At 34.2% G+C, this 23,025-nt stretch overlaps 1 protein-coding gene across 1 annotated transcript; it reads right to left on the reverse strand.

Moving 5' to 3' along the window:
- Positions 1–1,830: 1,830 nt before the first annotated feature.
- On the reverse strand, positions 1,831–22,003 carry LOC125649535 (calpain-9-like). Its single transcript, XM_048877123.2, has 11 exons — positions 21,414–22,003; positions 13,023–13,151; positions 12,201–12,332; positions 8,985–9,178; positions 8,514–8,682; positions 8,121–8,284; positions 6,737–6,909; positions 4,415–4,528; positions 4,095–4,216; positions 3,786–4,003; positions 1,831–3,301 (listed from the first exon to the last, which is right to left on the reverse strand). Exons 1-11 carry the CDS (start codon positions 21,591–21,593, stop codon positions 3,268–3,270), a joined length of 1,629 nt encoding a protein of 542 aa, XP_048733080.1. The 5' UTR covers positions 21,594–22,003; the 3' UTR covers positions 1,831–3,267.
- Between the last annotated feature and the right edge of the window lie 1,022 nt (positions 22,004–23,025).

Here is a 23,025-nt window from a genome sequence, read left to right on the forward strand (position 1 = left end):
ACTTACAGTAGGTCTAATCAAATTTCACAAATTGCCTATTGCTAAATCGGCGTAGAACCGCCAATCAACCAATCAACTGAGATGTAAAAGTATCTTAGTAATTCTGGAGAGAACTTATTGTCCCAACATTTTTTGCAGTCTATTTATATTGAAATGAAGCTTTCAGAGCATTCCTTCTTAACAGGTATTACGCCATTTTGAAATTAAACTCTGACAAACATCGTTCTAAAGAGAGAATGTATGGAATCTTATCTGGGTCATAACTTATAAGTGTCAATCAGGTACATAGGTAGTACATAGGTAGTACATAACAGTACATAAAGTCATGACATGTATTGTCTACTTCACGTACGTATCATTCGATGCAATAACGTGTGTGATACGCACCATATAATGAATGAACCAAAGGTTGAAACTGACTTCAGGAATGCACCAAAGGATGAAAATGAGTTCAGGATGGGCTTCAAGAACGTAACCATACTGAGCTTACATAACCGTACCAAATGTTGAAACTAAGTACATGACGATTTACTTTATTCAGAATATGCCAGTGTTGAGTGATTATTTACTCCTCACGACAATATTAGCAGTTGAGAAGGAGAAACTTCGGACGTATCGGGGACAATATATGCAAGAAGTGGTGTAAATCAAATGTGAATTCTCAACTCAACAATTTCCGAAAGCATTTTGTATTTTTGAAGCCACAATTTTCCCCCTCAAATCAACAGCATCAAAACGTACAACATTTCAACTCTTTACACGACCATTCCTCACGAAAAAATAAAGACCAGACATTTGTTATCATAGACGTCTGTGTCTTCAATAAAAGTAGAAAGCGGAAATACTCGTATTTCGTAATCCGTCGTTCAAAAATTACTTTGTTAAACACCATTCTGGTCTACGCATAAGTACTCCGAAGATGGTATTAAAAAGACGTTGGAGTTCAATATCTACGTATTCGTTGGTGATCAGGTTTTCTCAGCAGTCTGTTGGGGAATCTTTTTGGATAATCACTTTGCTCCATTATTACCTGACCTGTTTGGCATTCATATGAGGCAGATTTTCAGAAGCTTCTGCTTGAGAAGAAAAGTGTTCTTGCGTTGGTCTTCAATTCAACATTTAGCTATACCAACGAAGATTTATTAATTAGCAACCTGTTCATTAGATATCGATTCAAAATACCCTAGTAAACTCGAATTAATATACATTACAGTTTTCCATATTTGCTTCGCATTTAGAAATTTCATTGATCATAGATATTAACGGCAAACTAACAACACAATTTTATGACAAACAAAATTATTTCAGCTTCTTCGTTGTCAATATCCCATATTTGTGTAGCAATATTCTATTATCACCTCCATATGTCTCTCAACTAACTCGATACACGAGAGTACATGTATGTACTACGTACATGTATGACCAATTTCTAAATCGATGCAAGTTATTTACAAATAAGTTGGTGTTACAAGGGGTTTCAACAGTCTTGTTTAAAGTCAGCATTTCACAAGTTCCATGACCGTAATAGATATCGAATTTGCAAATACAAGCTACCACTGGGTCGAACCATTCTTTACACACAGAATTTAACCCTGAATTACTCTGTTTGTAGGGTTTACTGCGGATGTGACCGGTCAACAGGAGATGCTTACTCTGATTCCACATCTAGTACAGTGTATATCCAGGGGTCCATATTTGCCCTACTCTCAATTTTGTATTCTTTATCGGGATTATGAGATTGATCTCTGTTCGTTATTTTCACTTGTTCGTTATCATACGTTTACAACAAATACTGCCATGGTTTAGAACTGTATTTCAAGTGTAAAGAAATGACCAATACATTCATTTATTAGTATGATGTGACTTAAGAGTTTCACACATATTTACTGTACAATATGAATTGGTATTCAAATCACAAAATCAGTATAAATTCAATAATTTTATCAAAGGCATATATACCAGTTTATCCAAAACTGTACTTTCCAATATTAGATACGGCTGAAATACATGTAATTAAATCTAACTGTTCCTTTATAATCAGAAACTGCTGAATGAATATATCAATCGATCTACTTATTTAGATTCATTGGGTTTATTCATTGACATGTATATCAGAAACAGCAGTGGTTTTCCCATTCATGGATGTTTTTGTTGTCAATCAAAGCAGTGTTTGGCTATTCATATTTACAATTTTTAAAGCAGAGGCAAGAATTATCTGCCCTTTATAATGGTTTATATTTCAAAGGGATAATGCATCCAGCATATTAATGATGAAGTAGAGCTTAAAATCATTTTTTTTTTTTCTGTTTCAATTTTACGTTTAACTAGAAATCTAATGAAAAAATTGCCATTTCCAGATATTCAGTGTGCACCCTCAGCCTGATTGTTGCATTGATGACTTCTTGATAAATATTTTGGGGTATTCTTTTTGTAGACTAATGATTTATATAAGAAGGCAATGATTTCTAATTCAACGCCTTAAATACTAAGAATATTAAAATGTATGTATATGCGGGTATATTTTGTAAATCAGAATTTAGGAAGTTTTAATGCTGTGTTTTATATCAACATTTCTACTGGTTATTAAAATTGGCACATCAGGAAAAAGAACAGGTGACATACTTTGATTTCTGAATATCTTACCTACTGCTAACATTCTTTTGTCGAAATAGTCGTCAGCTTACATGTATCGATTTCATCGATTTTTCTATTTCATTATTACACGGTAAATAGAAAAATTCAATTTTCTGTATTAGTATTACATGACATGGTTAACAAGTACATTTTTGCTATACATAAACAGTCTTGAAATGTGCGATTTTATTAGTGCATAGCTAATACACTGTGCAGGTCTGGAATGAGATGGCACTGAGTTCGTATATATGTTGATATAAATGAATAATGATCAGGTACATTTTGTAAATATAACAATAAATGGCATTCACATACAGCATTCAGCAATGTCGTTTAATACATGTATGATATGGTATTGAGATAATGAAATGTTTGCGAAATGAAATTGTGTAATTTGATTTTCATGATTTTGAGACTAGAATGGACATAAACTCTCTCTCTCTCTCTCTCTCTCTCTCTCTCTCTCATACATTTACAAAACCATTTACACCGCATTTGAACGTTAAAACAGTTTGACACAAATGGAAAGTGTTGCATAATTGTCCGTACGGAATGTGAACTTTGATATTTACATCACATCACACAGGAAGAAGTTCCACAGATGACCAAACTATATGACGAAACGATGACGTGTTAATGTACCCAGGGTAAGCTATTGGCTATTGGACTGTAAGTGTACAAAAAAAAGAAGTATAAAACATGGTCAATCATTATTGAAATACTATGTACTTTCAAAATTTACATCATACATTTTAATGTGAAGAAAAACACTGAAAGGTATGTGATATCGACATGCTTTATTTACATCTACATTAAACATCATATAACTTTAACTTGTATGTATATTGTTTAAGGAGGTATACTACATGTACATCGTCATAATGACTGACTTCCTTTTAAAACATGGATGAAAATATAAATATCAGCAATAGTTGTATATTCCTTTTCGATTTTAATGCCTAGCTGAGTAGCTCAGTAGGTAAATTTGAAAGTTTTTAATTTCAAAATATTGTTGTACACATTCTCCACTTCTCATCCACATCAAATTTCTCTGATGTAGTATTCCTCCTTAACGTGAAAGGAAACGACATGAAAATACATTTTGAAAACATTCTTTTTCGACTTTTATTACATATTAGGTGTGAACTTACATGCATTCCATTTTGCAGACTGAAAACAACCTCATTAAGTACTCTCGTTCGAAATTTGGCAGCTGTGTTGTTGGCACAAGAATGTAATGTCCCGGATCTAGGAAGAAGCGCCCGGATGTTTCTCTGTATTCCGCGTACGTTTCCTCGTTTTCCGGCATCAGTGGGTCATTGTTGTCGAAAAAGGTTCTGCCCAAGGCACCCGATGGCTTCGAGTACAACTTAAAACAATTAAACTCATTTTGTTAGATGTGGCCAAGCTGAATACTTTTATCAGCAAAGAAAACTAAAAACAAAATGTATGCGTAGTACCTGAAAAATTTCAAAACCGATTGCAAACAATCCGACACCGTCTAATTTATCATGTCTTCTGTACACTTGTAGAAGGGAGATAATCAATGGAAGACGTCCATTGAAACGTCTCTGAACGACCACTGAAAATATATAAATGTAAGTATGAAAACCTTGCTGGAATAAATTCAAAGAGCATTAACACGAGCACATTGTCAGTGAAACTCGAAATTGCAATCCTAATTATTGATTTAGGTGTTTTATTGATGAATTATAATACTAATCAATTTAGAAGCACGAGTTACAAGTATGAATATCTTAATTAGATATACAGAACTAACCGTCGGTGTGTAGGATGATGAGATACTGTGGATTCTGGTAAAACGATTCGCATTCTAACCAGCCGCCTGCATTTAGCTCCGCTTTCCAGGAACCTTTAAAGCTCAACTGATATTCTGAAATACAAATGGTAAATTAAGGGTAGAGTCCTGTCATGAATTTTAATCAATCTAATCTCTTTTATAGAACTTTGCATTAATTTTTAATTCCTGCACAGGCGGATATCGGATAAGAGAGTTATTTCAATATTTTCAAACGCAGATGTAATTTTCATACAAAAATGGCATTTTTCATACCAAACTTAATTACTTTGTAGAGGCAGGCTTACACATTGTTTAAATAAACATACATGTAGCTGAATAAATCATTTTTATGTCAATTATTTTTTTCTTTCATTCTTAAAGGTTCAATTCCCTCAGTTTCAGTCATGTCTGAAGAATAAATTCGTATTGAAATTTTATATAATAACTCAATATACACTCTCTGATACTTGCTATCTATAGATAAAACAGCATAGCTGTTTAACAAACAATCCCCAGGCTTTTCATAAAAGTCATAATGATGAATGGTGGACAAAAATCTTAATACTGGCTTAAGATGTACATATCTATTACACTACAATTGAATCGTTTTCTTTCTCGCAATGTTGTTACAGCGATTAAAGACCAAAAAATATACTTAAAGGGAATTCAAATACGTTTACTCCATCAGTAAATTCCTTAACAATGTTTCAATAGCCTGTTTTATATTGGATATTACGCCAAGAAATTCTTTGAAAAAGGCTACGTCTTCTTAAAAATGTTACAAGTTGTATTTAATCTGTACCTTATCATTTTGGTTTACCCACTTTATGTATTGAATAAAAAACGGAAAACTTTTGGCTAAAAACAAAGCTAAATTACACACATTGTATACATATTGGAATATTCACACATTGTATACATATTGGAATAGTCACACATTGTATACATATTGGAATATTCACACATTGTATACATATTGGAATATTCACACATTGTATATATATTGGAATATTCACACATTGTATACATATTGGAATATTCACACATTGTATACATATTGGAATATTCACACATTGTATACATATTGGAATATTCACACATTGTATACATATTGGAATATTCACACATTGTATACATATTGGAATAGTCACACATTGTATACATATTGGAATATTCACACATTGTATACATATTGGAATATTCACACATTGTATACATATTGGAATATTCACACATTGTATACATATTGGAATATTCACACATTGTATACATATTGGAATATTCACACATTGTATACATATTGGAATATTCACACATTGTATATATATTGGAATATTCACACATTGTATATATATTGGAATATTCACACATTGTATACATATTGGAATATTCACACATTGTATACATATTGGATATTCACACATTGTATACATATTGGAATATTCACACATTGTATACATATTGGAATATTCACACATTGTATACATATTGAATATTCACACATTGTATACATATTGGAATATTCACACATTGTATACATATTGAATATTCACACATTGTATACATATTGGAATATTCACACATTGTATATATATTGGAATATTCACACATTGTATACATATTGGAATATTCACACATTGTATACATATTGGAATATTCACATATTGTATACACGTGGGGATCCGGGTAGAAAAGATCCTCAGTGCCCCTTGCTTGTCATAAGAAGCGACTAAATTGGGCGCTCCTTCGAATGAGACTGTATAAATCGAGGTCCCGTGTCACAGCAGGTATGGTACGATAAAGATCCCTTCCTGCCCAAAGGCCATAAGCGCCGAGCATAGACCTAAAATTTGCAGCCCATCATCGGCAATGATGATGTCTTCATAAGAGTGAAAAATTCTTGAGCGGGACGTTAAACAATATACAACCATTGTTTACATACATTACATTGTATACACATTTTGTAACACTCACTTATTGTAATACTTGAACATTGTACACGTATAAACATATTGTAATACTTAAACATTGTACACGTATAAACATATTGTAATACTTAAACATTGTACTCGTATAAACATATTGTAATACTTAGACATTGTACACGTATAAATATATTGTAATACTTAAACATTGTACACGTATAAACATATTGTAATACTTAAACATTGTACACGTATAAACATATTGTAATACTTAAACATTGTACTCGTATAAACATATTGTAATACTTAAACATTGTACACGTATAAACATATTGTAATACTTAGACATTGTGCACGTATAGACACATTATAATACCTGCTCTATCACTTATTCCATCGTGATCAAAATCTGGCGACAAGTTGCACACAATCATGTTGCAGTACTCGCGCCGAAAGTCGTTGTAGTTCATCCAGAATTCTCCGTCGTCACGTGATAATAACTCCAACTGATCTTTAACTTCGTTTGTCACGTGGTCCCACTCGTCACTCCTATTTTGTAAAATGATGAATTATTGTAACGATATATATTTCACTCAAAGGTACATATGTAAATAATATTGCTAACTTTGCACCTAACAGCCATAGTTTGGAGAATGCTCAATCATTGTTAATCATTTTTGAACTGGCTGTGCTTTTTATACACTGGGTAGACAGATATTTATACACTAGGCAGACAGATAAGTAACTACCTGTGCTTTTTATACACTAGGTAGACAGATAAGTAACTGCCTGTGCTTTTTATACACTAGGCAGACAGATAAGTAACTGCCTGTGCTTTTTATACACTAGGCAGACAGATAAGTAACTGGCTGTGCTTTTTATATACTAGGCAGGCAGATAAGTAACTGGCTGCTTTTTATACACTAGGCAGACAGATAAGTAACTGCCTGTGCTTTTTATACACTAGGTAGACAGACAAGTAACTGTCTGTGCTTTTTATACACTAGGCAGACAGACAAGTAACTGTGCTTTTTATACACTAGGCAGACAGATAAGTAACTGGTTGTGCTTTTTATACATTAGGCAGACAGATAAGTAACTGGCTGTGCTTTTTATACACTAGGCAGACATAACTGGCTGTGCTTTTTATACACTAGGCAGACAGATAAGTAACTGTCTGTGCTTTGTATACACTAGGTAGACAGACAAGTAACTACCTGTGCTTTTTATACACTAGGTAGACAGATAAGTAACTGGTTGTGCTTTTTATACACTAGGCAGACAGATAAGTAACTGGCTGTGCTTTTTATACACTAGGCAGACATAACTGGCTGTGCTTTTTATACACTAGGCAGACAGATAAGTAACTGCCTGTGCTTTGTATACACTAGGTAGACAGACAAGTAACTGTCTGTGCTTTTTATACACTAGGCAGACAGATAAGTAACTGGCTGTGCTTTTTATACACTAGGCAGACAGATAAGTAACTGCCTATGCTTTTTATACACTAGGCAGACATAACTGGCTGTGCGCTTTATACACTAGGCAGACAGATAAGTAACTGTCTGTGCTTTTTATAAACTAGGTAGACAGATAAGTAACTGCTTTTTATACACTAGGCAGACAGATAAGTAACTGCCTGTGCTTTATATACACTAGGTAGACAGATAAGTAACCGGCTGTGCTTTTTATACACTAGGTAGACTGATAAGTAACCGGCTGTGCTTTTTATACACTAGGCAGACAGATAAGTAACTCACCCATCTCCCCAAGCACCATTCCATTCAGTATCGCCCCAAGGGTTTCGGACTCTAATCAGTTTGGTTGTTCCCGACTTGTACGGAATTTCCTCCACAGCAGTTATGACGTAAGAATGATTGGACACCATGCCCCGTTTCTCCCTATCGTCTCGATCCTCTTTATCCTGAGAAAACAAACCGCAGTGTACATGATTTCAAATTTTTCAACATTTCTTTAAGCATCTAAAATGTTGCTGTCTGTTGAAGAACAAGCTATGCAACCCTGACACTGAATACTAAAGATTACATACAGCCTAACTAAAGACGTTCTTAATCTTTAATTTTAAATCAAAATGTATTCGGTAATTTTATTTCTGTTAAAGATTTTGTCATTCTTTATTATATGAAACTCACCACACTCAAACAACCAATCACGGCACCGCACTGATAAGCGGCCCGAATGAGGTAGAAATCGTGTTCCTTTAGTTCAGCAGGATTGTACCACTCGGCGAGTCCCCCCGTGAGGTCCGTGAAAGCATCGGCCTCAAAACCATACTCCAGTGCCTCATATGACTTGTTGAGCCTGTAAATGGGCAGACAATGATTTTCACAAATACGACAAAAATAATTGTGATTTCTGCAAATCTTAGGGGAAAACGATTTTCAAATGAAATATTCCAGAGGGGTAAATCATACATATTTTTCAATGAATATCTTATCTAATGTTACTGATAGCAAAATCATACTGTGAAAACTATTCTTTCTTTTTTTTTCAAATAAGTTTTTTTTTTCAATTTGACCACTATGCTTGATATATTTTTTAAAGAGGTGAAAGTTCAGTCATCTTTACAATCTTGTTCAGGGCAAGCGATGAGAAAAACCTACTTGGCGTATGCTTTTTCCACCAAAGATACCCAGAATTCATCAGGATCCGATGAATGAGCAAACAGAATTTCATCATTGACTGTAGGAAGAAGATCGTCAATGTAAACATCCACCCATTTACCAAATTGCCAGAAGCGACAATGGAATTTTCCGTCATAATAGGATGACCCGAAAGTGTTGTCACTTGGAATAATCTGGAAAAATTAAACGAACAAAATAGTGATGCATGATTCATTCTCGAACATCTTTTTACTTCCTAGCTCTGAAAGACTTTTCAAAGAATGTCACTAGTGAGAATGTACCGAAATGCTGATTATCTTACTGTTATATCTTAAGAAAGCATTTTCAACTCTAGCAAAATATCTTTTCATAAAAATCGATAATTACATATTCGGGGTGATTACTCTTCTGCATGATTACATGAAGACCTTTCTACAAAGCATATTTTTGATACACTGTAATTACCTTGTACGAGTAGACTAATCAGTGTGGTTACTAATGAACCAAGGACATGTATGTATTTGACATTTTTGCACTTCAACATTGAATATTTTTAAAGGAAGCTACAGGCAGCATGATCATATTTCGATATTTAGGTCTTGTAAAGTTCAATAACTTTATTTAATGATCTCGATTACATTCACATCAAGCGGAGGTCTACAAATACGAACATGCACCATTTTCAGCTTGAAGTGTAAGAAACGCTTTATTTGAACTGCTGTTATTCTATCAAATATGACGATATCTCTCTTGATTATGTAATTCTACAAACGTAGTTCGAGAACTTTTAACTTTTCTTTGCTGAAAATAAGGGAAGATAAATATGATTTTCATAAGAGTTTTTATGCATATTTTGAAATTTGCCTTTAAGATAACCTTCCGCCAAGAATATATTTATGTCCCGTTAGCCTCAGCTTTACCTTGCCAAGTAGACTAGGCTTGTTTTTTGGCATGACAGGCAGAACCAGTAACACAGTGTTGAATTGAAAAAAAATGTCATTTATTAATAAAATGACGAAAATGAAACTTGACAAAATAATGGGGGGTCAGAAAAGACTAGAAAAAATTGGTAAACGTCTTTGGATAAGTATTATGCAATCTGACCCCCAGCAAAATCTAACATAAAAATATATGGGGGCCAAAAACATGACCCCTAACAAACATCACATAAAATTATATGAGAATCAACTAATCTGTTATCTAAACAACACAACCTGCCTTTCCACAAAAAAGGTAGGTAATGTAAAAACTACAGGCCAACTTATTTCTTTCCAAACCGGTTAAATAATGGTGTTTATGTTATTTGGTTTGGATTGGGCACAGTTACTGATTGTAGAATTTGAAAATATTTCCCCCCAAATCATAATTTAAGAAGAGATGTCTGAAACTTATCAGATTCCTAGAATAAACGCTTTATATTCAAAAATTAAAGATGAATTCAATTGGATTATTTGACATATCTTTTTGAAACACTTTGTAATCTGTGTTTTAAACATTGATATATGTCCCACCAATGTTTTCAATTGAATATCAATACATGTCTTTATTCTTTGCTTCCATGTAAAAACCCAATTACATCAACATGGGAACCAATGTGTTCATTTTAATACCATATTCAATTCTCTAATTCACTCTGCTCGATTCTATTGCACCATATTCCCTTAATTATACCGAATCTATCGCTTTTAGAGTGCGCTAATGCGAACACTGCCATTAGCGAAACAAGGTAAACATTTGTGTACGTTGTTTTTTGTGCGTTTAAACTAACACCAAACCGCTGAGAATTATATTGCAAGTAAAATCGAAACTTCGCCTCTGAATTACGATAGCAGATCGTTATCGAGGAGTTTGCAGCTAATTTAGTGGGAATAGAATTACGAAATAATTCAAATAAAAGCTGTAAGTCATTTTCCTACTAGTGGCAGAAGATTTCCATTTCTTCTGTGGGGTTTTCCTAGATTTTGCAAGTTCGCCATAGTAGGAGACATTGAGTAAATCATTCAAAAGAACACGATAAACGACGTTGTATGATGAACTGACAATTAATGGAGTTGAGAGTGATGTGACGTTACAGTGCTGCTTCATAGTTTTTTTGTTTTTATCTGCATCACAATTAAGGAACTGTGCACGTTGAATATCAGTGACACAGACATATTGAACCTGTAATCCGATGATACATACGTCCTTCCCTACAGAAAACAAATCATCCAAGTTGTCTTCTACTGAAATCTAGGTTTATTATGGAAGAAAATGTCCGTCTTTCCTAATTCAAATCAGTATGTGTAGCAAAGGTATATCACGATCTGTTTCAATTATCTATTATATTCCTTGAACATATATATAATTTCCACAGTTAGTACGAACAATTCTTCGGCTCAAATCTAAAACATTGTGGGGGAAGCTTTCATTGTATGCACTCTGGGTAGGTTTTCTGTATCAAAAGTCGACTACCCTCGATGAATATCATCTTTCTACTAATCATGCGTTGACAAACTCACAGAGAAAGCATCATACACGAATAATATGCTTTAATCTACTGATTGGTGTCACTGCATAACCTCGATGGGATTTGAACCAATTAGAATTCTCGTTATGTATCCGAACATGGCGATACCCAAACGTGGACAAATTTTGAATTATGTGCGAGTTTATGTTCTTGGTAATCATTGAATTCTGACACCGATGATCTATAAGACTTTTGCAATTGCAGCGACTACAGTTTCTGAGTGTGTATAATAAACTTTTTTTTAAATGTAGGAGTATAACATGTGGACTTTCTGATTGGTCGTGTGTAATCTACTTTTTTGCATATGGGGTTTCTTTTTCAGAAAGTGTAACACAGATGATGAGTGAAAAGGTGTATTCATTTATAGGGTATTACATGTATATCGTTTACGACGATGAATTTTGTTGAAGCAACCCAACTTAGCGCTATCTCATAGGATATCCTTTAGCTCTGTCCTCGGTGTTGTCCCAAGAGATATTTCAGAGCTAGCGGTGCTGTTGTCCCAAGGGATGCTTTAGCGCCATCAGCGTCGAGCTGTCCCGGGAATCGTTTACAGTTATCAGTGGTGTTGCTTAACATCGTGTAATGTTGGCAGCGATGATGAATAGATTAAAGGGTTCAAAATATACAAACTGCTACTTATATGTAGGATCACTAGAGCTGCTTTACTGATTCATATTTTATTGATTGTAATTTGTAAGCTGTCTTACCTTGCTTATGAGTTCGGGTTTTTCAGCAATGGCAGACAAAGTGGAAAGAAACCAACAATTATTCAACTCTCCTTGTTTCATGTCATGGCGACTAGTTCCATCAGAAATTAAAACTGGGTTTGGTCGAATTTCCTTAAATAGAAAAAGAACCTCAATGATTTGATAAAAAGTTGTCTCTGTTCTTATTTTTAACAAAGTTGGAATATACTTAATAGTCACTGACAAGTGCTTACCGATTGCTAAACAAGTATAAAACTAGCGTTCTATTGTAAAAATGAAATAGCGCGCGTCCGCCATGGAAACTATTAACAGAGGAAATAAATTTGTTTTTCCTCGCTGTTGTAGTTTCACTATCACGGTGGCGAATCACGTGACTTTAGCATGACCTATTACTTGGGAAAATGACGACGAAAGTCAACACAGGGGAAATTCAAACAAGTAAGTAACACCTTTATCAATAACGAATTATCACATCATTTATTGTTTTTAGTCAAAACGTTTCCGACCGCCAAAAAACTATGTCAATGTTCTCTGCTTCTGTCGCACGCAGAACTACCAATTTAGTATAGACTTGTTCCTCCGAAAATTCCTCAAATGTTGATATAAATTATGTGATAATTTGTTATTGATAAAAGTGTTACGTACTTGTTTCAATTTTCCCTTTTGTTGACTTTCGTCGTCATTTTCCCAAGTAATAGGTCATGCCAAAGTCACGTGATTCGCCACTGTGACTATACCAAGTAACATGGGGGTCATATAACAATGGAATGTATGACAAGGAACTGATTCAATTTTAGATTCTACAATGTAAGCACCACTCACAGAGGGCCGCTTCCACACCACCTGTTTGGTGACTGCTTTGTTTTTAAAGATGGAGGAATCTTTGGCGGGGAATTCTACATCAACAAACAATTTTGTTGAATCTGGTTTTGATTTTGAAGATCTGGGTCTCTGAAACAAATAACAATAAAGATACATTAAATCTCTTTCTCTCTCTTTCAAATCCATTGTTAGAAATTATATTCAAATCCATTGTTAGAAATTATATAAACCTCTGATAAACCTGGGGCGGATTCAGGAATTGCGGCTACGGGGGGCGCCACTTTATGAGGCAGGGGGTCTGGGGGCCGCCTCCAGGCCCCCAGTGGGGGCAAAGGGGGCGAAGCCCCCGTAAGCTCCTGGATTTTACAGATTTTATAGGGCTTGAAATATGTTTCCTATTTATAGTCAAAATTGTACTATTTTCTATCATTTTTAATAAGGTGAAATTAATAAAATGACGCAAATTGTAAAGGTTTTGGAAAAATTTAGTTCTCCCAATAAAGTAAATCAAGAAATCAAAAGATTTTGCCATTGATTGCTCCGGGAGTGAAAAAAATTATTGCTTTTCTTTATCGTTTAGTACATTTTTTAAAACAAGATACCATGATTTACCTTAAATTTGAAAATTTTAGGGGGGGGGGGGGGGGGGCACCGGCTGTGTTTAAAAGACTGTGCAAAATTAAGATGCTTTAAATTACAAAATTAACCTTTCACTGATTTTTTGTAAACATAAAAGACTCGAGCCTTTGTTTACAAAACACAGAATTAAGGTTAAAATATTGCTCTCATCCTTGCATTCAGATGGTCCAAATTTTGCTTGTCAACATTAAATAAGTTGTATCTTTAATGTTTAACATCAAATGGTGGGGTTTTTTTAAATTCAAAAAGCGTGAACCAGTCCCAAACAAAAAATTGAAGAGAAGAAAGGAGTTTCGAAGAATACCTGTACAGTTTAAGTCTAGTTAAAGCAGAATCCTTTCATTTAATGCAGTGCGGGTTGAATTTTTATTATTTCAATAACTCGGATCCTTTAAACATGTCTGAAAATACTGACATCGACGATTGCGACTATAAACTCGTTACCCATCACGAACACCTCTTTAAGACAGACCTCCCTTGAGAAACAGTTCGTCTTTTTTTATTTATCTAACTAGCGTTGCTCAGCAAGCAAGGAAATCGTTAATAGGGCTACATCATTACAAGAGGAAATCACTAAGACTTTTAACGTTATGTCGTATTGTTGGTACAGGCGAAAAGTTCATGCCAGCGGTCATGTGAATATTTTATGATCCCTTGTGATAGTGATGATGTGTATCTTTTATTCTTTGGGGAGTTGTAAGCACGTATAATGGCCTAACTAAACTATGGGCAGGACCTGGAAACAATCTGCGATTTCAGAGTGTTATAAAACTAAATCTAGTCCATTAATCACATGAATATAATATTTAGTGGCCTTGGTCTTCATAAGTACCAGCACGTGGAATATCAATAATGTAATATATGTATGATATTTAAGTACTGTAACAGTGCACATAAATATATTTTGCTTGCACTTGTGTAATATATTAATAGTGTTCGACGGTAAAAGTTACGGGGTATCATTTCCGCAATCGATAAAAAATGCATAAAAGCTTTGTCTGTTAAAAGAAATCATCTATTTTTGATACATTTTCCCGATTCTGGTTTCCCGTATTTCTTTGGATTACATTGTGAATATTTTCCATATAGCTCACAATATATAATATAATGAAGAGAGAGAGAGAGAGAGAGAGAGAGAGAGAGAGAGAGAGAGAGAGAGAGAGAGAGTAAAAACCAATAACAGTTAACCAAACTTTATGACGATGTCAAATGAATAAAGATATACAATACACTAAAAATTACCAACGACACGAACAACAATTAAAGACAAAGTATTCAAATATTGAGAACCCGTGTATTTCAGAGACTACTCGTGCCTGAATGAAAAGGTGAAGATGGAGATACTGAACTGTGATCAATCTCATAACTCCTATAAGGAATACAAAATAGAGAGTAGGGCGAACAATAACCCCTGAATATACCAGCGGTGGGATGAAGTGCCTAGAAGTAAACATCCCCCTGTCGACCAGTCACACCCGCCGTGAGCCCTATATTTTAATCAGGTAAACGGCGTGTTAGAATCAGTGCGCCAAGAACGGCCCAACAATTGGTATGAAACACGTCGGACAGCAATGTCAGGTTGTATTGCCAATCTAGATCGTTATAACGACCATCGAATTTGCGAAACGCTGACTTTAAACGAGACTGTTGAAACCCCTGTAATATCAACTCGTTTGTCAGTAGCCTGCCTTGATTGAAAAACTGATCATACGCAGATCAAGCTCTTGCGTATCGCATCAATTGAGAAATATAAACACCATATGCTGGTGCATTATGAATTAACAACAATGGAGAGTTACAGAGACTGATTTTAGGATATTATGAAAACACGTTTTATTACCCACAAATTCTAAAGAATGTCTATCAAGTAAACACTACCATGCATTTCATTTTGAGCAGTATATCTTAACTATTGATTTTTGAAACAATAACATCGATGCAGTCTACAAGAACAGTCGACTGGGTAGGTACTTTCATTATTGTATCAAATTTAAAAGGTGATGTGTATTCGGAGATCAATAAACAGTTTGCAATACATGTACTAGTATCAACAAAACTGAATAGTCACAGAATGTCGTTACCCTATCACTGAAGCTTATCAAAATCCGCTTTGATGGAGGACACAATAATTTTCTTTAGCACATAATTCATAACTCTAATTTGCTTAAAATGGAATACACATCCATGGATTTTGATTTTGATTTCACAATACTATTTTGTAGAAACTATGAAAACTGCACCACGGGGAAAAGGTTAGAAATTAAAAAAAAAGTTTACTTCAATGTCGCCTGAAAGACTCATTGAAGTCTAAAATAGTCATATCTGAACATGGAAATTTGGTTTAATCGCAGTTCACTTTAGCAGGGTGGATATTTGCTGCGGGCTTACAGGGTTGCGCAAAGTGACACGTGGGTGTAAATAGAGACATTTATAACATTTCTAACGCACTTTATCTCAGAACCAGAGCTATGGATTATTGATTTTAATATCAACCGCCATTATAACGATTAAAATCTTTATATAAATAGAAATCAAATAGTAATCACCAATACGTTCTTATTTTCACATTTAGCATCAATTTACACGAAATTTGATTTTTACGGTTATCACTAATACAATGTGTGTTGCAATCAATTAATGAGTGCTATCTGTATCACCAATCAGTTCGGAAATATTTCCATGTTAGTTTTAACAAAAGATTAATATATATGCTTAAACCGTTTCCTTTGCTAAACTCGAAATACTTATGGAAAATATACTAAACACATTTGCAAAAAGTATCCCTATAGATCTTAAGATACAAAAACATGCACGTGAGGGAGATCTTAAGATACATAAACATGCACGTGAGGGAGATCTTAAGATACATAAACATGCACGTGAGGGTATGAACTGCGACGCCTCCCGATGACATACTTCGTGAAACACGTTAGTGCTTCATGAAAAGCATGCAGACGTAAAGCAATGCAGTTTATACCCTCGGGTATTTTCGTATTTTCAAATATGAAATTTACATTCACTTTCACTTCTATCGGACTCCACGATCGTGTAAGTAGATGTACTATATCTAACACAATTCTTACACGCATTGTTAACAACTGCAACGCACACAGTAGGAAATGATTATCGTTATAAAACTATCAAATCATCGGAAGTGTAATACGTTAGATGAGTAAAGACTTACTTTATCCTACTTAATCATGGGTTCTTTCTACCAATGCTATAATATTATTAGTTACACAGTTAGTTAGTGACCTGATACGGAAAAATACATGGTGTGAAAAGAAAACCCGTATCGGGCTCGGCTTCGCCTCGCCCGATACGGGTTTTCTTTTCACACCATGTATTTTTCCGTATCAGGTCACTAACTAACTGTGTAACGAATTTATCACGTCGAAGACCTCCAACTGTATATGTGGGGAGTCAAATGTCTTTCCTTTTGACACGGCTGCAAGTCTAACCCGACGATAAATAAAATTACTCGCCCAATACGGATTTTACTCGCATGATACGGTTTTTTTCACGGCGTCATGTGACCAAGATCTGACCAATTAGATTTCAACAATTTTGTCTGAGGCGTGATAATTTATCTGTTTTAAGCTTTCACATCAACTAAATAACCTTTAAATACTTCATTATGTGTTTTCCATATTCGGTAGTCTGTGCGTAGAAATTGATGTGCTACATGCATAATTTAACAACGTGACGTAATAAAATAATGCTTATAATAGAGTATGCTTCCATTCGTCGTACACTAAAGATGTGTTAGTTTGTCATGGGGGTCTTTAAACATTAATTGGGCGATTTCAATCCCTAGAGTAATTTTCATTGCAAAATTATGCAGGCCATGGACCCAAGGCGATACAACACAGCTACATCTATTCTTATACTAATAGTGATTTAAAAACTGTTATTGTTCTGTTCAAATTAGTTTCGAGTCATGCCCATCGTTAAGGATAGAAAGGGTGTTTATAGATCAATAAGAAGTCTAGATACATGTAGGTCTAATTGTCTTACACCGACTTAGAAAATATCAGAAATTACTTTATAACTACTAATACTATACAAGAAAAACTATTGGATTAATTTTCTAAACTAATAAAATTACACAAGATAAAAACGTGATTTTTTTTTATTGAAAATACCAATAACATGTCACAATTCGTTTCAAATTCTAAATGCTTATAGAGCAAGTGGAATTTCAAAACAAAAAAAGTTTGCAAGTTTTAAATGATGTAAAAAAAAAAAAAAAAAAAAAAAAAAAAATGAAATTAATTTATATTTATAATTATGACGTACATGTATAACTCTGAATGATTATTTGATAATGGAATTAAAATGATAACTTGTCAAATCTGTTGATATAAAAAGGTGCTAAAATGCATTTGTTTTTTTTTTTGGGGGGGGGGGTTGAAACATAGCAATTTAATTCCATATTACAAAGAAAACGTACACGAAATCACATCTGGAAATGACTTCCTATATTAGAATTTATTCCCCATAGAAAATACCCCCCTTCCCACAATTGGTTTCAATTTCATGTATTTAATCAAAAAGAATTTCGGCTTGAGCATCACTGAAGAGACATTATTTGTCGAAATGCGCATCTGGTGCATCAAAATTGGTACCGTACACGTTTTACATTAGAGAGAAGCTTCAGTACAAAGGAAAACATTACCTTTTACACAAATATGTGTTTTACAATGTTTTCGAGTTGATTTCACGAAAAACTTTCAAAGATTTGTGATATATCTTCTGGAAGAATTAATAATCAAAAGGAAAAAAAATCATCAAATTGATATTAAAATATCTGTCCGGATTGATTCCGTTTATAAATAAGGAATGAATACATATTCAATTTGATGATTATTTTTCAAAGGTTCATCCCTCTCCCGTCAGGCAGTTTATGTGTGACAGAGACTGGCTTTCATGTTGGCGTATGGTGGTTTATCAAAAGGCGCCTTTTAATATCCTGATAAGTTAAGAAATGGTAGTTTCTGATTTACCAACTGGGACTTGGCAGATTATATCCCCGAATGTATATCAATAATTCAAGAATCTGTTCATCAAATATTTTTATTCCTTTTCAAATTGAAAAATGCCCGGAATTATTCAAATGTGAGATGAGGGCAAGGTCATAAGTGTGTCATGGTTGGTGCAGGATACATATCAGTTGTTAAGTGTGAGACTTACACACAATGTATAGAAGTGCATGTCCCAAATCAAACATTTGATCCTGAAAAGTGGTGACTCAATCATTTGACCTTAAAGAGCAAAAAAAGAAAAAAGAAAAAGAAAGATGAAACCAAATTAGCACAATACGTGTATCATATTTATAGGTATGGTTTGTATGTCAGAAAACCGAAAGGAGATATGTGCTTGTATGTTGTTTTCTGTCACATTCGACAATTTTTCACTCATGCAGAGATGGTGGCAGCTTACGTTAGTCTTTCAGGTGAAGTGCCATCAATTGTGAGCTACATGTATGCATGTTAATCAGGACCGTCGCAGTGAGGGTACTTTGTTGTGATTAACACCTATCCTGACAAAGATAGGTTTTTAGTTTTAAGGTCATATCCGAAAGAGCCGTGACTCTCATTAGTAATGTCGGACGCTTGACGAAAGAACAGTCACTACCTGTAACATTAACAAACTTCGAAGCTGTTTAAATTACATTTAACACCGGAGAAAGACATTCCGCAGTGTGCGAAAAGAACCCATTGTATATCAACTCAACTTACACCACTACATCACACATAAAGGGGTGCTACTCTAATTCATACCCACAAAAATGATAAAAAGAATTTCGACCAGCCCCCGACATTATAACAGATATTATTCACGTGACATATTTCATCCAATGACAGAGCGACATTCTAGTTCGAGGTAAAACATTTGTTTTATATTACAGTGCTAATTTCCTTAAGTGTGCATGTGAACCAACGAAAATATAAGGGACAAGGAATGTATGAAAAGGCTAAATGTAAAAACAGGGTTTTTTGGACCATAAATAAACATTCCTCGATCATTTCTCTTAATTTCCTTGATTTTGAAGTTGAAATAATCTTGATTAAACTAGAATAAACATTAATTTCCGCCCAATGTTAATTCTAATTTGGAAGATGACGTCATAAGTTGGGGATATTTTAAACGTTCCTCAAAATTGTTCAAATAGAAATATTAGTTTTAAGCTGCATGCGTCGGCCAAAACTATTCAGGTAATTGCGCTTTAAGATATCTTTATATGATATTGGTAGGCATGGAAAATAGTTATTCCTGATCTATTAAAAGAAATAGGGAGAAAATTCACGTGTTTGTGACATTGCATACAGTAAATCCATAATTACTAAACTTATACTGAGTTTTGTATATTTTTATAGTGAAAATATGTAAATAATCTTTTTTGTTATCTTAGTATTTTTTAATTCATTTAGTTTGCAAACTACTACCATATTAGAATTATAACTCCATTACTTTTAAATATTTTAATACACCAAAGTCTCATAATTATATTAAATTTGAAATTTATCAATAGAATATAAAGAATTGTGGTAGGTTTGATCTTACATCCTATTTTAATTTTCCTGGTTGCATTAAGTTTCTATACAGCAATCAAATGCAAGAACATTTGTAAATTAACGCAATAATTAAATAATTAATGAAACGCAGTTTTAAATCATCAAAATATTTGAATTTATTTACAAACCCAAAAACTCAAGTATGTTGCCTTTGAAACCATGATGTTACTTAAAAACGTACATCATTTAAAAATAATTTCCATATTAATAGAATATGAAATGAAACGAATCCATCTTCAGTTAATAATGATGATATCGATAACAAATCTTTTATTTATCCAGGATGACACATCTAGCAGCAATGCTAGAATTTAATATGGTCCTGTATATAAATACATATACATAAATATAAATATAATAGAGTGTAACAAAAACCCGTACATGTAAACTGAGAAAATAATCGTGAATGCAAGATATGTAAACTGAGAAAATAATCGTGAATGCAAGATATGTAAACTGAGAAAATAATCGTGAATGCAAGATATGTAAACTGAGTAAATAATCGTGAATGCAAGATAAATAGGCCCACAATGAAATTATAAAGGAAAAAAAAAAAGACTGGGGGGCATTATTAAACGTAAGGATTATTTCATATTTACAATGAATACAGTAAAATTACTTCAACAATATGTATATTGCATTTGTTTGAGCTATGTCTTTACATCTGAAGAACGAGATGATTGCAGTGGCCTCACTGATTACGGAAGTGACATTTGCATAAAACTTGCAAATGAATGACTATAAAAGGAACCAAACAAGAGAATGATCAAAGCCCCTTATGTTATTGAATATTCGTATTTTCCTGGCAGGCAGTCATGGCATTGAACATACTGCAAATGAAGAAACAATTTTAGTCCACTCCATTGCAAACTTCAGTGGTGCTTCTCCTTCCTTTATTCGATCTTAATCCAGGTATTTCTTTCAAGTGTGATTCATTCAAACCATTTACCTGACATTTTGTTTTTTTTTATTTGTACACGACTTTAGCATCTAACAATCATATCTGAATTAACCATAATTTACCACGCGTCTCATTGTGTCTTATCTGATATACATGTATAAGAGTAGAGAAAGTAGATAGCATTTGATTTACTCATTTCGACCTTTCTTGCCTGCACCCTACAAGTCTACAATCTACAGCACGAGGACTTTTCAAGTTATTGATATTACTTACACTGGCACCCCCGCCTTGCGTTGAATTGACAATGTTAACCCAATTCCTGGGGGTCATTCTCTCCCGACACCTCACTGACTTCTCAGACGTCTTATATGCATGTTCATTATTATTCAGGTTCTTCAACGGCACCATCTCCCTCCGGTTCTTGCGAACAGGTAATGATACCGAACATCCCATTGGAGAAGAATTGAGTTGCACGTGTCAGGGATTATTGTTTTACATTCCAGCTAAGTTGCACAATCATATCTATTAGCACTAAGGCATCATTTGTCCACCATTGTTAAGGTATTTCTTGCATTGGCTTTGTCCGTATTAATGACAAAGAGATTTCACTCAAAGATAACTTCGAAACAAAAATTACATGTAGGTTCCATTTCCAACGACACCCATGTCATCACTGGTGACCGAACCACAGTTCCAGAAATGTGTCTCCTGGCACTTTGTAGAAAGGGTAATGAGACTCCTAAAAAAGAATTAACAAGCTGTCAAGTTGCCGATACAAACCACCTCTAGCGAAAAATCAGAAACAATACTTCGGTGCATAAACACCTTTCCTATTATAGGCCGTGTAAAATCAATTCTCCTGCTTCCCGAAATGGCGCGAACTTCCTATGCGCAAAAACTAAAACACGATAGCAGGCAACTGGCTCTGGAATCAATATGGCTTTAATGGTAGCGCTTTAATTGTTTGAAGATCGATGGGCGAAACAAAACCAATTTTCAATACAGATATTTCATTTCGGTTTTAAGTCCTTATCAGAGAGTCGCGATGACGTCATGATATTGAACCGCGCTAATTGAAAACAACTACATAACGCATTTCAGGTTATGATCGCTGGTTTCAGATTCAAATTGCAATCCATCAATATTTAACACGATGCCATGCACTGGGTAGATTACGAAAGTTGCAAGACGATTAGGAAATAAAGTATGGTGAAGTTTAGAAGTTTATTATAAAAACTGTTTTTGAATTCATTTAGGCTTACAGAGTACTTTTATAACACACATAAATGTTTTATTAATTTGTATTTAAGAATTCAGTTATCAATATTTTTCAACAGAGGGCTGATAAAAGTTGTGAATAATAGGTAGAACCCGACAAAATTCCCATACCTGTTATTATTGGAGATCTTGAGGAACACAGAAATCGAACCAAAAGCATGAATAAATAACGTGCCAAAAAGATAATTCATCACATAATGGTCTTGGAGAAGAAAGGATTTTTACATTGTGACACCAAAACTGAGTGAAGCTGATGAATAATTGAAGAAGATGGAAGGGGGCATTCCAAACCCCGGCCAGGGTAACTAATCAGATTGATTAATCAAATTAAGAGAGGTCTTATTTTTATTTTAGTTTTCGCCTATCCCTCTCGAAGTTTGCCGGTACATTTGCGATTAAGTCTTTTCATATTAAAAACCCTGTATAGAAAATGTTTCTATCATTTTCGAATAGCGCAAAGACATGCAGCAAACAATTTGTTAACGCTGGAAACATATCTCGGTTACCACTGTAGATGTGTCTATTCGGTAGAACTTTTCAGGAAATATGAATTGAATATTACAGTTTGAGAAGAGGTACGAGAGGTGTGGCAAAGCACTTTAATTTA

The sequence above is a fragment of the Ostrea edulis genome, chromosome 5 (genome assembly GCF_947568905.1).
Source record: "Ostrea edulis chromosome 5, xbOstEdul1.1, whole genome shotgun sequence".
In the NCBI taxonomy this organism is placed as follows: Eukaryota; Metazoa; Mollusca; class Bivalvia; order Ostreida; family Ostreidae; genus Ostrea; species Ostrea edulis.

Excerpts from the sequence above, each read along its gene's own strand:
- LOC125649535 (XM_048877123.2), bottom strand. The coding sequence starts at position 21,593 with ATGGGATGTTCGGTATCATTACCTGTTCGCAAGAACCGGAGGGAGATG. Across the intron at positions 12,333-13,022 it reads TGGTGTGGAAGCGGCCCTCT|GAAATTCGACCAAACCCAGT; the intron begins GTGAGTGGTGCT and ends TTTCTATTTAAG. Across the intron at positions 8,683-8,984 it reads GTGGAAAAAGCATACGCCAA|GCTCAACAAGTCATATGAGG; the intron begins GTAGGTTTTTCT and ends GCCCATTTACAG.